General features: G+C 37.8%; 2 protein-coding genes across 11 annotated transcripts in view; one reads left to right on the top strand and one right to left on the bottom strand.

Annotated features, from left to right (window-relative positions):
* usp34 (ubiquitin specific peptidase 34) overlaps positions 1-11663 on the top strand; it is a 298533-nt gene extending 286870 nt beyond the window's left edge. For all 10 annotated transcript variants that reach the window (XM_072265297.1, XM_072265294.1, XM_072265289.1 and 7 more), the window contains 2 exons: positions 151-310; positions 10238-11663. In XM_072265297.1, the coding sequence (XP_072121398.1) occupies positions 151-310; positions 10238-10872 (795 nt within the window). In that variant the 3' untranslated portion in view covers positions 10873-11663. The remainder of the gene's footprint in view (positions 1-150; positions 311-10237) is intronic.
* sanbr (SANT and BTB domain regulator of CSR) overlaps positions 11648-16938 on the bottom strand; it is a 60003-nt gene continuing 54712 nt past the window's right edge. The window contains 2 exon segments of the mRNA XM_072265299.1: positions 11648-15554; positions 16374-16468. Of these exon segments, the coding sequence (XP_072121400.1) occupies positions 15518-15554; positions 16374-16468 (132 nt within the window). The 3' untranslated portion in view covers positions 11648-15517.

Raw genomic sequence — 16938 nt, 5'->3', positions numbered from 1 at the left:
TGACAGTGTGGAAGATGAAGCCTGGCCAGCAGAGGGGCAACATGGAGAGAGAAGCTAGTCAAACAGGGATTCACAGTGATTTGACTAATTTTGCTTGTTTAATGCCGTAAAATAAAAACTGTAGTCTTTGATTTATTTTTCTATTAACAGGATATTCGAGCTCTTGCTTTGCTGCTTTCTGTACACACCCCCAAACTACTGGACTCAGCTCTAATCCAGACACTTCAGGATTTGTTAAGCAAATGTAGAACATGTCAGCAACAGAAAAATGCTTTACAGGAGCAAGAAGCAAAAGAAAGGAAGACAAAGGGTGAGTCTAAGGAATTGTTCTTATTGGCTGGAATAGAAGCTAACTACAGACAGTCCCTGGGTTACGAACGAGATCTGTTCCTAAGTCTGTCTTTAAGTTGAATTTGTAGGTAAGTCAGAACAGGTACGTATGGTTCTTATTTAGCGTCAGTTAGTCAAATGTTTGTCTTAGTATATAGTATATATTTTACCATTCTATGCAGAACTTTTCTTTTACTCGTCATAAATGGCCTTGTAGCAGCTGAGGCCCTCGGTAACTGTACGGTAAACTTTGGTGAAAACAATTAATGTATTAGGATCTTGCTCCTCTAACTTTGCCATACCTGATTCAATGAGACAAAAGCTTCAGCTAACTCTTTCGTCAAAAACTTTTTCGGTTCTGGAGTTTTTAGGTCCCAGTCTTCTTCCTAAAACACTACCATCACTTTATCCTTTAAAATTGTTTTGATCGTTAACCGACTGTAGCCTAATGCTTTTCCAATGACTGATGGCATTTCACCTCTTTCCAATCGCTTTATTATTTCCACTTTATTTTCAATCGTGATTGTTTTCCTTTTCTTTGATGCATCACCAGCACTTGCATCAGATTTACACTTTCAAGGCATGGTTACAAGGGTAAATAAGAGAAAAACATAAGCCAAATACAAAGTTACACACTCAACACAGTGTTAACGGCAACGTGATCCGACTTAAAATGGCGGACGACATTCTCCTTCCTCGAGCCGACGAACTGCTGAAGCCGTGCAATGTTTTCATGAGCGTCACAAAGTAGTGCGCGTGTTCGTTATTATGAACCATTGTATTTAACTCAAATTTTTAATATAATAGGCTTTATGGCATTCCTTTCCTAAGTACGAGTTGTCCGTAAGTCGGACGTTTGTAACCCGGGGACTGCCTGTATTGCTGGGCACTTCTGTATTGGAATACATCCTCTCAAAAACTAATAATTGACTTTAATACCAAATACACGTTCCAAATGGAGAGCTGCCAAAAAGTTTAAGAAGTTCTCTGAGAGACCTTTTCAACATAACACCAAAGGAATCTAAAATAACTTGAAAGGGAATAAAAGTGGACTAGTTTAGGAAATAAACCAGCAGTTGTAATCCCTTCACGTTCAGGAAGCTACCTTAGCCGAAACAACATGTTTGTCTCCAAGTACAGTTGCAAGGAAAAAATTGTGAATGGTTTGTATTTACTTGTTTTTCTGCATTAATTACTCAAAATATGGTCTGATCTTCATCTAAGTCACAATAATAGATAAACACAGTCTGCCTAAACTAATAACACACAAACAATTGTACTTTTCATGTCTTTTTGAACATATTATTTAATCATTCACAGTCCAGGCTGGAAAAAGTATGTGAACCCATGTATTTAATAACTGGTAGAACCTCCCTTTGCAGCAAAATCCTCCACCAAACATTTCCTGTAGCCACTATTCAGACTTGCACAATGGCAAGGAGAAATTTTAGACCATTTCTCCATACAAAACTCTTTCAGTTCATCAATATTTCTGGGATACCTTGTATGAACAGCCCTCTTGAGGTAATGTCACAGCATCTCTATTGGGTCAAGTTCTGGACTCAGACTTGACCATTCCAAAACATTAATTTTCTTCTTTTAAAAATACTTCAGATTTTCTGCTGTTGATTTACTCTTTTGTTTTGGATCATTGTCTTGTTGCATCATCCAATTTCTATTAAGCTTCAGGTGACGGACCGCTACTCTGACATTCTCCTGTAAAATGTCTTGATACAATTTGGAACTCATTGTTTCCTCAACGATTGCAAGCTGTCCAGGCTCTGCAGCAAAGCAGACCCAAACGATGATGCTCCTTCCACCATGTTTCACAGTTAGGATGAGTTTCTGGTGTTCGTGTGCAGTGCCCTTTTCCCTCCAAACATTGTGGTGTGCACTTCTGCCAAAAAAATTCAACATTTGTCTCATCTGTCCACAGAACCTTGTCCCAGAAGCATGTGGAACAACCAGGTGGTCTTTTGCAAACTTGAGACGTGCAGCAGTTTTTTTGGAGAGCAGTGGTTTCCTCTGTGGTGTCCTTCCATGAGCACCATTCTTGTTCAGTGTTTTTCTTATCATGGACGTATGATCAGAATCTTTTCCAAGTTCTAGAGATTTTGCAGGTCTTTTGGTGTTACCTTTGGGTTCTTTTTCACCTCCTTCAGCATTGCATGTTGTGCTCTTGGTGTGATCTTTGCAGGATGCCCACGCCTAGTGAGAGTAGCAACAGCACTGAATTCCCTCCATTTGTAGACATTTTCTCTTCCTGTGGACTGATGAACACTCAGGTCTTTAGAAATGCTATTGTAGCCTTTTGCAGCTTCATGCCTTTCTACAATTCTTCTTCTAAAGTCCTCTGAAAGTTGCTTTGATTGAGGCACAGTGCACATAAACAGATCTTTCTTGAGAAGAGCAAGCTCAGTCAGTAGCCTGACTTTGTCGTCTTTTAATAGGGCAGGGCACCTCTACAACCTACACCTCGAATCTCATCTCATTTATTGGAACAACTGACTCCAAATAGCTTTTGTAGAAGGCAATACCCCAGAGGTTCACATACTTCTTTGAACCTAAGCTGTGATTGTTTAAATGTTAAACAATTTAAACAGTATTAATGAGATTAAGTTCAATTGTTTATGTGTTATTAGTGAGAAACAGATTGTGTTTGTTATTGTGACTGATAAAGATAGCCCACATTTTATGAGTAATTAATGTTGAAAACCAGGTTTACAAACTTTTTCTTGCAACTGTCCATTAAATCAAAACAATCCATCATTCCTTTATTAAAATTATAGCTGAGAGTGAAATCAGTTCCATTTAAAGTACTCAAAAATAATGGAATAACTGTATTTCAGTAGAAGTAATGTGTGCATGGGCATATTTGATATGCGAACCAAAATTAAAATAGTAAACTTGTTCTAATTTTTATAGTAAAATTTTGTAAGAGTATCAAATAACAAACAAGCTTTCATATAGAATGTTATTATAAAAATAAATTTGGAGATTTGTATAACTGCAAAGAAAAATAGCCTTTTTTGTACTTCGAAATTAGCAACAGAAGGTGAGGGACTTTTTTCCCCTGTGGATTGCACTATAGATCCACTACCTGCAAAAAGTATTCACCTCACCCCCCCCCCCCAGAAGATTTCATGTTTTATTGTTTTACAGTATTGGATCACAGTGGATTTAATTTGGCTTTTTTGACACTGATCAACAGAAAAAGACACTTTCATGTCAAAGTGAAAACAGATCTCTACAAAGTAATCTAAATTAGTTACAAATATAAAACACAAAATAATTGATTGCATAAGTATTCACCCCACCCCAGCCCCCTTTAATGTGACACACCAAAGCATCATTGGTGCGGCCAGTTGGTTTCAGAAGTCACATAATTAGTTGAATAGAAATTACCATGTACAGTCAAGGTGTTTCAATTGGTTGTAGTAAAGATATACCTGTATCTGGAAGGTCCAACTGCTGGTAAGTCAGTATCCTGGCAAAAACTACACCATGAAGATAAAAGAACACTCCAAGCAACTCCTTGAAAAGCTTATTGAAAAGCACAAGTCAGGAGATAAATACAAGAAAATTTTCAAGCCACTGAATAACCTTAGGAGTACAGTTAAATCAGTCATCAAGAAATGGAAGGAATATGGCACAGCTATAAATCTGCCTAAAGCAGGCGGTCTTCAACTACTGAGTGACCTTGCAAGTAGGGGGCTATTGAGGGAGGCCACCAAGAGACCTATGACAACTCTGGAGGAGTTACAAGCTTCAGTGGCTGAGATGGGATAGACTGCGCATGCAACAACTGTTGCTCGGGTTCTTCACCAATTGAGCTTTTTGGAGAGTGGCAAAGAGAAAACCACTGTTGGAAAAAAAGACTCATATGAAGTCTCGGCTACAGTTTGCCAGAAGGCATGTGAGAGACTCTCAAGTCCGTTGGAAGAAGGTTCTATGGTCTGATAAAACCAAAATTGAGCTTCTTGGCCATTAGGTTGAACGCTATGTTTGGTATAAGCCAAGCACCGCACATCAAAAACACACCGTCCCTACCGTGAAGCATGGTGGTAACTGCATCATGCTGTGGGGATACTTCACTGCAGCAGGTCTGGAAGGTTTGTGAAGGTAGAAGGTAAAATGAATGCAGCAAAGTACATTCTGGAGGAAAACTTGATGCAGTCTGCAAGAGAACAGTGACTTGGGAGATTTGTTTTGTAGCAAGACAATGACTCTAAGCATAAAGCCCACAGGAATGGCTGAAAAACAACAAAGTTAATGTCCTGGAGTGGCCAAATTAGAGTCCAGACCTCAATCCAATAGAGAATTTGTGGCTGGACTTGAAAAGGGTTGTTCACTCACAATCCTTGTGCAGTCTGACAGAGCTTGAGCAGTTTTTTAAAGAAGAATGGGTAAAAGTTGCAGTGTCCAGATGCGCAAAGCTGGGAGAGAACTATCCAGACAAACTCAAGGCTATAATTACTGCCAAAGTTGCATCTATTAACTACTGACTTGAAGGGGGTGAGTAATTATGCAATCAATTATTTTGTGTTTAATAATTGTAACTTGTAATTCATATATATCACTTTATAGAGATCTGTTTTCACTCTGACAAGGAAGAGTCTTTTTCTGTTGAACAGTGTCAAAAAAGCCAAATTAAATCCACTGTGATTCAGTGTTATAAAACAATAAAATTGAAATCTTCCAAGGGGTGGGGGGTGAATACTTTTTATAGGCACTGTATCTACTTAATGAGAAGGAAGTGACAATATTTTAATAATTAGCAAATGCGCTGCATTAGTAAAAGCTAAATTAATAACTTGAATCAAAACAAAACATGCCAGAAACACTCAGCAGGTTAGGCATCATATGTGAAATGAAACGTGGAGTTAACTGTTCAGGTCATGGAGCAAAAACCTGCTGGGAGAGCTCACCAGGTCAGATAGCACCTGTTGAGGGAAATGCACAGTTGATGTTTCAAGTCAAGATCCTTCATCTGGATTGGAGTAGAGGGGAAGATAGAGAATATGAAGAGGAGAGAAGAAGGGTTGGAGCAAGAGCTGTTAAGTGATAAGGTGGATCCATGTGGTGAGGGGTTGATTGGTAGATGGAGTCAGGTGGGAAAGGGAAAGATAGAGATGAGATGATAAGTAGAGACGATAAAGGCGATAAGTTATGGAATCTGAGAAGAATGGAAAGTGAAGAGTGGAATCAAATAGAGTGAAGAGTGGAATAAAGGATTATGGTGGGTAGATGGGGACAATGGGCAAGGTGGACTGGGGACTCTAGGAGGAGCATGTGGGTGATGGGCAAAAGTAGTTGGGGAAGTTGTGTTGAGGAAACGCTATGTATGGGACAGCCTTGGTAGATCAGAAGAAAGAAAGGGAATGAGTTGGGAGGAGGTTACCATAAATTGGAGCATTCAAGTTCATTGCATTATTCAGGTGAATAAGAGGTGCTGTTCCTTTAGTTTATGTTGGGCCCCACCCTAGTGGGGTGAGGATGCCAAGGACAGATAGGTCTGTGTGGGAATGGGAAAGGGAATTAAAATTATTTGTAACCATGGGTTTACCTCATTAGTGATTTTCACTATACTTTCCCTCATCTTCTCTGCAAATTAAAACTGACCTGTGTTCCCTCTTTCCTAGTTCAGACCAATTACCTTTGATCTGCAACTTTAACTCTATTTCTCTTCCATAGATATTGCTAGGCCTGCTAAGTGTTTCTAGCATTTCTTTGTTTCAATCTTTCACCACTTCTATCAGTCTCTGTTAAAATAGCATTATGTTGTGCCATTAAGATTTTTTATATGTTTAGAGGTTTTGGAACTGTTGGAATAATCATTGTAGTAATAAATATAGACTCTTGCCTTGGCATCAAAACGTAAAATAATACACAAATCACAGTAGTTGTGTCATTTTGTAACCTTATTTTAAATGATTGTTCTCATTACTTCAGGTCAAAGAGTAATGGTGCAAGGTGATAAAGATTAGTTTAAATAAGTATATAGAAGGTCATACTGGAAAAGATGCAATGGAAACATAATCACTGTTAGAAACAGTCAAGTACTGAGAATGTTGAAAATCAGAAATAAAATGCTGCCTATCTGAAATCATTGAACACGATATTGATTTATAAAGACTACGGTGTGCTGAGGCAAAAGATGAGATATTTTGCCTTAAGCTTACATTATACTTCATTGAAATAGTATTGGAGGTCAGGGAAGAATTAAAAAGACAGACTTCTGGAAGCTCAAGGTCACATGTACTGAACAGAGGTGTTCTGCAAAATATCACTCAGTTTAGGTTTGGTCTTCCTCATAAGCAACAGTTGCAGAGAACTACTTTGAAAACAATAGATCACTGCTTCACTTAAAATTGTTCGGACCCTGAGCAGTGAAAAGGAAGTGGCTATATGGGCTGATGTAACATATTCTGTTGTTGCGTAGTGAGGTGCCACAGGAAGGACAGTGATTTTGTTAGAAATGAGGGAATAAACCATGGTGCTTTAGAGGGAAATGTCCCCTTGCAATACTGATAAGGAAAGAGAAGAGAAAATGTGCTTGTTGGTGACATTATATTGGATTGCCTGAAATTGTGAAGAGGACAGCATGTAGCATAGTGCTACAGTGCCAGTGATCGAGGTTCAATTCCCACCTCTATCTGTAAGAAGGTGATACATTTTCTCTGTGACTGCATGGGTTCCATCTGGGTGCACTGGTTTTCTCCCACATTCCAAAAACGTTGAGTTAGTAACTTGTGGTCATGCTGTGTTGGTGCTCAATACATGGCAACACCTTGTGGTCTAGCCCCCAGCACATCCTCAGACTCTGTTGGTCATTGATGCAACACATTTCACTGTATTTTTTGTTTTTTTTATGTACATGTGACAAATAAGCTAATCTTCATAAATCTTTATAATTTGCAAAATGTGAAGGCTAGTGGGCTTGGAAAGTGAGAACAAGGAGAATCCTGTCATAACTCTGGAAATGATAAGGGAAGGAGTAGGTGCTGGAAATAGAATGGGCTATATCTGGGGCCTACTGCCAAAGAGAATGGAATAGGGTCGGTTAGGTAGATTCATGGAAAAAGTTCTAATTGAATTCGGCTTGGGGGGCAGAGGACTTGCCGTGGATATTAGTTACTGGCCTGTGTTCTGAAATACAAATAAAGAATCAAAGAAAGAAAAAGATTTAGAGATATAATGTGTGCAAGAGTTGGTGGAATGTTCTAGTTTAGGATCAGAGCAAGAGGTAATGCCAGTTCTATCTTCAGTGTTCTGGAAGAAGGGCCTTAGTAGTAAAACAGGTGCTGTTTGAGCATTTTACACTGCAGTTGTGATGTAGAATTTCTCACTCCATCTTATCTGAAGATATTCCTTCTAATTACCTCCCTCCTTAGATAGACAATGCTGGAAAAATCTCAGCAGGTTAAGAAGGCCCTGTACTAAAATAAACAGTTAAAATTTCAGATGAATGACATTTCATCAGAAACAAGTAAACCTTCAAATTTATAACCTTACAGCTTGCTTTTGTCCTATGATAGGTATTTTTTCGTCCCCTGAATCTAGATTTTTTTTCTACCTGTTCAGACTACCCCATCTACATCTTGGTACCACTTTTTCTTTGAAGTTTCCACTTTCCTGTTCTCTACTGTTTTACCATGGCCGTCTAGTTCTTCTACTCTTCCATTCACTCCACCAGGGCAACTTGAGATCCTTTGCTTCTTCCTTGAGTGGAGGGCCATTGACCACCACTTCTCTCTTAAGCTTGTCTCAACTTGTTCCAGCATTGAATAAATTCTCATTTTATTGAGTTCTTCCAAATAAGTCCTCGGTAATCCTGCCTCTTTGGGATATGTGGAATATTTTGTTTCATTTCTGCTTTGGTGCCCCCCCTCATTTTTTTTTTTTTGCTACATTAATAACTCTAAAGATGCTACTTAATTATCAGAGTTTCTCTTCCTTTGTTGATGTGTATGGGCTTCCATTATATTACTTTTAATATGTATACCTTTTTCAACCAAGTACAAATGGACTCCACATGAATAAATAGTAGGCATAGTCATACTTCATTGATCCCAGGGGAAATTGGTTTTCGTTACAGTTGCACCATAAATAATTAAATAGTAATAAAACCATAAACAGTTAGATAGTAATATGTAAATTATGCCAGGAAATAAGTCCAGGACCAGCCCATTGGCTCAGGGTGTCTGACCCTCCAAGGGAGGAGTTGTAAAGTTTGATGGCCACAGGCAGGAATGACTTCCTATGATGCTCTGTGTTGCATCTCGGTGGAATGAGTCTCTGGCTGAATGTACTCCTGTGCCCAACCAGTACATTATGTAGTGGATGGGAGACATTGTCCAAGATGGCACGCAACTTGGACAGCATCCTCTTTTCAGACACCACCGTCAGAGAGTCCAGTTCCATCCCCATAACATCACTGGCCTTACGAATGCGTTTGTTGATTCTGTTGGTGTCTGCTACCCTCAGTCTGCTGCCCCAGCACACAACAGGCAGTGGCCACCAAAGACTCGTAGAACATCCTCAGCATCGTCCGGCAGATGTTAGAGGACCTCAGTCTCCTCAGGAAGTAGAGACGGCTCTGACCCTTCTTGTAGACAGCCTCAGTGTTCTTTAACCACCAGTCCAGTTTATTGTCAATTCATATCCCCAGGTATTTGTAATCCTCCACCATGTTCACACTGACTGCCTGGATGGAAACGGGGTCACCGGTACCTTAGCTCTCCTCAGGTCTACCACCAGCTCCTTAGTCTTTTTCACATTGAGCTGCAGATAATTCTGCTCACACCGTGACAAATGTTTCCTACCATAGCCCTGTACTCAGCCTCATCTCCCTTGCTGATGCATCCAACTATGGCAGAGTCATCAGAAAACTTATGAAGATGACACAACTCTGTGCAGCAATTGAAGTCCGAGGTGTAAATGGTGAAGAGAAAGGGAGACAAGACAGTCCCCTGTGGAGCCCTTGACCATATTTGTTCCGTTTTTCCCACTTTTGCTTGCTTCTCCCCTGTTAGAATCAAGACTGCATTTCTTTTTCCTCATCTTCTATCTCTTCCAATTCTACATTTAACACAATGCTTATTATAATTGTTGATATTTTTTGTTGAGTTTGTAGCACCAGATATATCTTCCCTGTCCTCTTGGACATTCCAAAAAGATCATTTCCTTTGTGACGCCTTGGTTCGTTCCTTCATTTCCAGCCATGTCTACCAGTTTGCTGCTCATGATGTGCTCTCCTTGTGAATGACCCTGACATTTTGGTTCCCTCTTAGTTTAATACTCCACTCAATTTTTATTTTAATTAATGCGTCCTTGGCCTCCAAACTGTTTCAGTGAAGCCCAATTGAAGTTTGAAGAAAAGCATCCAACTTCTGACAGGGTACAGCATGATTTTCCACATTGACTTCAAGAATTTCAGAGAACCATCATTTAATTTAATATTGCCAACACTGAGAATTTACCTTTGGTAACTTCATATAATCTCCTCGTTTCTACTTAAACTGTTTTTAGGCTGACTTTTTGTTTTTTTTTGTGTGTCCTATTTCATCGATATTGCCAGGCCTGCTAAATGTTTCTAGTGATTCTTTGTTTTAATCTCTGATTTCATTCTTCCACCATTTCTATCAGTGTGTGTTAAAACAGCAATAGATCATGCCATGACTTCAGACTGTCAACCCACTTCTTTATTTGGTCTCTCTCACCTTCCAGGTACCACATATATGCTTGATCTCTGCTCTCCTTTCATTGAATCATAAAGCCTGTTGGTCGAAAATTTATATGACTAAATGTGTTTTATTTTTGGAATATTATTATTTTATCACTCTTTCCCAATATTTGTTTATGAAATACATGAGGTTTACATGTTTTCCCCTTTTTTTTTTAATAGATGATGAAGGAGCCACTCCTGTTAAAAGGAGACGTGTAAGCAGTGATGAAGAACATCCGCTGGACAACAGCACAGGACATAGCACGCCCAGTGACACTCGGACAGAACCTAGGGATGCATTAACCCCCGGCAGTACCTCAGACACTGAAACTAGAGACTCAACAGTCATTGATCCAGGCACCGAACAAGACCCACCAACCCCTGATCCTATTTCTATTAAAGAAGATAAATTGGAAGTTTCTTCCTTGAGTGCACATGAGACATTAATCAGCAATAGGCCCCAGGACACTGTAGAACAATTGCAGGGAGATGATGCAGCAGACAATTGTAAAGTGGTGAAGGAACTACTAAGTTCAGAAAAGGAAACTAGTGTGAATGAAGATGATTCTGACTCTCCCTCTACACCACCACCTGCTGCTACAGTTTTATCTGATCTGACTGACCTTAGGAACTGTGAGGCTCAAAATCTGGCATCATTTGACCCAGAAACAGGTTTATCCAACAGCTGTACCCATTCCAGAGGACTTTTTAACATGCAACAGCAGGACCTTTTAGATAATTTGTGCAGGACCATTGAATCTACTATTAGTGCAGTCACACGAATATTGAGCAGAGGGAACCAACCCACTTCTTGATGAGACTACTAGCATGACTAGTTTTGTCCTTTTAAATACAGTTTGAGTTTAGTTTAATTCTGTTCTGCCTGTTGAATCTGATGCTTTGTGCTTCACTGTCAAGTGACATTTTTCTTGCTTGAATGCCTGTTAGCTATTTGTATGAAGAAGCATCTCAGCCATGAGAGAAATCCAGTGTGTTGCGGTTATGCGCTTGAAGATGTGATAAGTGGAAAACTAAACACAAATTTCTAGATAACTTAATGCAAAGGCATTTACAGCATATTTCTCAAGGGAAATCATATTAATGGTCAGCTTTTACATATAAGTAATTTGTTGTGGCTTTTCATCCAGATTTGGGGTGTATCTAGGTGTGAAGGGTTACGGAGATTTTTGTTCTTCTCACATTGTATGATGTAATTTAAAATATTGCATTTTTACTGTGTATAATATTGTGTCTTTTGTTGCCGGTTTTTGTACTCTATTAAGGAGGCCAAGTTGCCTCAAATCTCCGTGGTTCTATTATCCAAATTAAGTTGTTTACTTGTATACTAAACCAACCACGATTAATTTGATTCTGTTAAGAATCCTCTGTAGACATGAACTGGCATAAATAACGTGCTTTATCTGACAGGTTTCCCATGGTGGAAATAAAGCACACAAAATAAAAATTGGAACTTTATATTGTTCTCCATGTTTTTTTGATGCACACAAATTGCCAAATGTTATGAATAAAATGAAGACAATAATGGATTAATATTTGAACTATTACAAAATTAAAATGAAAATTACACTGGTTCATTCTCTTTTTGTTGATTGTAATGAATGGAAAATCAGTAATTTCACAGTAGTGTTTTCAAACAAAGTGGATTTAATTCATTTCTAACTATTGAGGTATTTATTCATAACTATTTATAAAAATCACTGCTGTATCAAAACCCATAAGCATTTATTAGAATTTCCTTTCGATTACTCTGATACCATTGTAAGTCATACCAGCAGCTGCATTTCAATTCATCTTGAACTAGGTACTTCAAGTGCGCATGGTCTAAACATCTTTAATGTTGAGGATTATTTGCTGTATTGAACATATAGATGTATGATGCACAATGAAAAGGTGAGTTCTATCAATATCCTGAGTTTTTATTATTAATATTAATTTTTTTTTAATGTTGTGCTAATGGGGAGTTGTATTGCCATAATTGTTAATTAGAGATAGTCCAGTCAATAAAATTAATGTGGAAATATACATGAATGGATAACAAAATAAAAAGAGCATTGAACAACGTGTGATATTTCAGAATTGTAAAGTTTGGCAAAGGGGTTTATATGGAATACACAATAAAAGTCTCTTTATTTTTCTTTATTTATTGAACTCGAGTGCAGAATAGGCCTTTCCAGCCCTTCGAGTTGTGCGACTCAGCAGTAACCTGATTTAATCCTAACCCTCATCACATGACAATTTACAATGACCAATGAACCTACCAACCAGTACATCTTTGGACTGTGGGAGGAAACCAGAGCACCCGAAGGAACCCTACGTGGTCACAGGGAGCGCGTACGAATTTACAGGCAGCAGAAATTAAACATGGGCTGCCTACACTGTAAAGCATTGCGCTAACCACCAGGCTACCATGTTTGTTTGTTCTAATTCCAGATCATCTGGAAGCATTGAGTGAAAACCTTGATGGGTCCTGTTAACAAAAGGATGTTTTCTATATAGGAAAGTGGTCTGAAATGGAAGCAAGGGACAGGAAAGTAATAATATTCTGAGCTGATATTGCAACTGTAAAGGTTTGTAGCTTTTTATGTAAAAATATTCAGTAGATGCTGTTGTATCTTTTCATTATGTTTATTTCCTGCAAGCTTTAATATTCTCACCTCTTAACATGAGGCAGTTTTATATACAGTGCAGATAATTTGTATTTACTCAATGATATTTATACTCCCACCCATTCCATATCCTGCTACTCAAGAACATGCTGTGAAATAGTTTTTAGTTAAAAACTGACTGAGCTACTCCTGCAAGGTCAGGAGCAATCTCCTTGAATGCAAGTCAGCAGTTTTACACCAGTCATGCTTCAGCCACTCTGGACTAATGCTGAATACGATCTCAAAATGCACTCTGATAAATAGTTAGCATATGTGTGGAATGCATGAATGTAGAAATATGGTTAAAATGTTGAAGGTGTGCTATGTACTGTGCTACTGAGGTGAAATGATAATATGTTTACGGGCTTCTCCATATTTGAAATCAAGTTTCTTGTTGCTTACCTAGATGTCACTGCTTCCTCCTCTTGCATGTGCTCTACATCTATTCATCTGCACTGCTGTCAAGAGTAAGGGCTACCTGGTTAAGAAGGATGTACTAGGCACCTCTGAATTTGAATAGACACTAAAATGCATTGAATTGGTGATAACTGGCTCTACAAATAAGAAATGATTAGGGCAATTTCTCTTTCAATTTCTGAAAGTCGCATCTACTTTTATGGTGCATGTAATGACAGTTATTTCTGTGCTATGGGTCTGAAAGGATTTGAGGCGTGGTATTGCCTTGTGATCCCTTGCCTGGGTTTCCAGTCAATGAGTAGCTGAACATTGCTATGTAATTATTTTTTTCACTTCTGATATTACTTCCCTCTGTAGTTGCTACCTGGCTTGTTCAGCGTATCCAGCATGTTCACTTTAAGTCTGTTTGTAAGTTCTGGAGATGATTAAAGTGTTTGAAGCACAAGATACAGTGTTTGTCTACAGTACAAGTTTGGTGTCTGGCCATTCTGTTTCAGGGAGGAAAGTCCAGGAGAGAGACATTAAACATACTGTATTGTATTTAAATGATGGTGAAGGTAATTTACCAGTTTAGTATTCTAAAGTACCCAAATTTAGGAGATGTACTGGACTAGGTCATGTTGACTGTGGCTGGCAGTTCCATAGGAATCTGCCACTATATAGCCCCTCATGTAAGTACAGGCTTACATGAGTCTCTGCAATTCCCAAACACTGTGTGTAATACATGCCTGTACACCATCGAGTCCAGCAGCAGAGCCCCTCTCCTGCTTCTCAATTCACTCTGTGTATATAATGCATGATTTTGATTATGACTTGTACTACTGGAAATTCAGAGAGATATTAAGAGCAGTATACTTGGGATTTGTTTAGAGTTTTATGCATCAGCTTCTTGCTTGAAATGGGAGGTATGTCATGATATAATGTGTTTTACCATCTTCTGGAATCAAAGAACAGAAACCAGTTTAATACCAAAAGTTACACAGGTATTTTCAGAGATGAAAGATAATAACCTGCCAGAATAGTAAGTACTGTATGGTGATGGATAAGTCACATTAACTAGTTTCAGAAGCAAACTACTTCTGTACTTTCCACCATTGGGTAATTTGATTATATGTCTGCAGGATTTGGTTTTAAGAATTGATTACATGACAAATGTCATTCAAAATAAGCTTTAATGTCATTGCAAACTTTGGAGCTATTCATGTTGTGTTTATAATCAATTCTATAATAATGGTCTTGTATGCCACTGTTTGATAAATATCTTTCACAAGGTTTACTTGGATATTTCTAAAATAATGTACAAAGTATCAAAAGTGGTATCTAAATGAGTTTCTGAACAGGCAACAACTTAATTTTAGATGCATAGGGTGAATATAATTACTATTCCAATTGCTTTTACTCTACTGGCTATTAAGTCAATTATTATAATTGGTTGTTGATTTCCTGAAAACATACCTGAAAATGCACATACTGCAATGCATTTCAAGCAGGAACTATAAATGCACAAGACTTTTACAATAGTTGTTTGTAGATAAATAATGTGTGAGATGAACCATCAAACATTCAGATTACTGTCACTGTTCAATTTATGTAATTATCCATAAGCTTTTTGGGCCATCAGCAAAATTCCATGTTTATAGTTGTTCAAATGAAGAGTATAGAATTGCTTGTGTTACATTGTAAATGTGAAAATTAAGGATAAAAAATGATTGTTTTAGTTAACAAGCTTATTTTTGGTACAACTTTTTATATTGTATTAACTAATGTAATTAGTGCAGAATGCTAGAAATGGCTTTTAAAATTCTCACTTTCCATAAATTAGTAAAAAAATGTAATTCAAGGAATTTCCACCTGGCAATCAAATTCAAAACAAATATGAAGCCAAGAGGTAGGAAATTTTCATCTATAAATATACAGCCCATTCTTTCCTTCAAGTGCTGCAAGATGGCAGCAAACCAGATTTTAATATTTTTTTCCCCGAATTGCCCAGCAATTTAAAGTTTAAGTTGAACCATTTTATGCCAAGTAATCAAATCTGCATACTTGAAGAATTAACTATAGTTCACAATTATGAACTTGCTGTTATTTTAGAAAAATTACACTAAAAAGTTTAGTGGAAAACACCTCCCCATATACAATAAGTGCTGTTTGGCTATTTGAATTAAATTTGAATATTGTCAAGTGCAGAAGAGTTAATTATTTAAATGGCATAAATTGTTTAAATATCCATGTTACAATCTGGATAATCTACAGAAAAGTTATGAAAACTTTGTGCACTGTACTTAATTAGATCTTTAATATTAATAAACATGCATATTTAAATTGCTGTGGAGGTTGGCATTTATCAAGAGTTAATTCCTGTTGATTCTGGGATCCATTATGTTGGACGCAATTGAGATAAGCGGGCCTTCGACCTAAAGGTGAGAAAGTAAAACACATTCAATCTTTTGTTAAGCAAATATTACACTTAAGATGCATATTTCATGGTATCTGCTAATTAAAATAATTGCCTTATGCAGTCAGAGCTAACAAAGCTATTAAGTGACTACATCCCACTACATTAATGGAGGTAGTAGTTGGGGCCATTTTGTTGAACTGTATTATCAACAGCCAACTTGCACCTCAAACAAATAAGGTGCACTGTGGCTGGAGAAAGTAATAACTGGAAAGGAACAGTAACTAATGTTTTCTGAACTGGTGGAAATGGCAGAAGTGTAGAGGAATGTTCTATCTTTGGGTCTTCCATCTGAACTATGGCAACTTGCACACGTACTTAATTCACCCTCAAAGCTGCACCACATTCAGCAACAACGTTAGCTGTTTTTATATCACACCTGTTTCTAACCTGTAAAATCTATGTAATGTTATTAGCGTAGTCTGAGAAAAAATTAAATGTGTAGCTGAATCAATCACAGGTGGTGCCACAATGACATTAGGCTGTCCTATATTTGGTCAGTCCTTTACATGAAAAATATTTTCCATTGTTACAACTCCCGACTAAATACATACTTGGTTACCCCAGACCCTTCTATATTAAAACTGCGAAATGGTACAAATGACACAAAACAGAATTTATGGAGGCCCTAAAATTCAAACTGAATGCAAAAATTTATAATTAATGTAGATTACATGTAATCTACATTTCCATTAGATAGGTATTGTAAAAAGCCTTTAGGCAAGAACTGCTTTATTTCTATGTCCATTTAAATCACAAAGCCAGAAATCCAGTTTACCTTATCATGTTTTGTGATGAACTATTCTGACGTGGAGTTGCTCGTTGACAGACTTTAAACTGAGATTCCAGTCGGGAATAAATGCCACCAGCAAACTGCAAAAATTGTAGCATATTTAAAATTACTGGCTTTGTCAGAGTATTGTATTTGATACAATAGGTCAATGTCAATATTGTGCTTCATTGATCCTCACTCATCAACATACAAGTCTACTCAGTCTAACATCCTCTAAATTGTTTCTCTTTAATTCTGTAATGGGCTTTAATTACCTTGTGCTTATACACCCTAGTTCTACTCCTCCAGCACAATGCCCACCTTATGTCACATTTTTAAAATCTCATTCATACTCTAGTGAGTTGCTTGGCCCTGGTAGCTAGTCCAGGATTGCTTATATCATGCATTTCCTGTTCTGTCACTCTTAAATACATTTCATAGCCATCCAATCCTAGTCACAGAACACTATATAACACTGTTAATCTGCCTAGTCCATTTGACCTGCACCTGGACCATAGCCTCCCCATAGTCTCATGCATGTACCTAACCAAATTTCTCTTAAATGTTGAAA

This window comes from Mobula birostris, chromosome 8 (genome assembly GCF_030028105.1).
Source record: "Mobula birostris isolate sMobBir1 chromosome 8, sMobBir1.hap1, whole genome shotgun sequence".
Lineage (NCBI taxonomy): Eukaryota > Metazoa > Chordata > Chondrichthyes > Myliobatiformes > Myliobatidae > Mobula > Mobula birostris.
The sequence above is the reverse complement of the archived record's forward strand: the minus strand, read 5'-3'. Positions and strand labels throughout refer to the sequence as shown.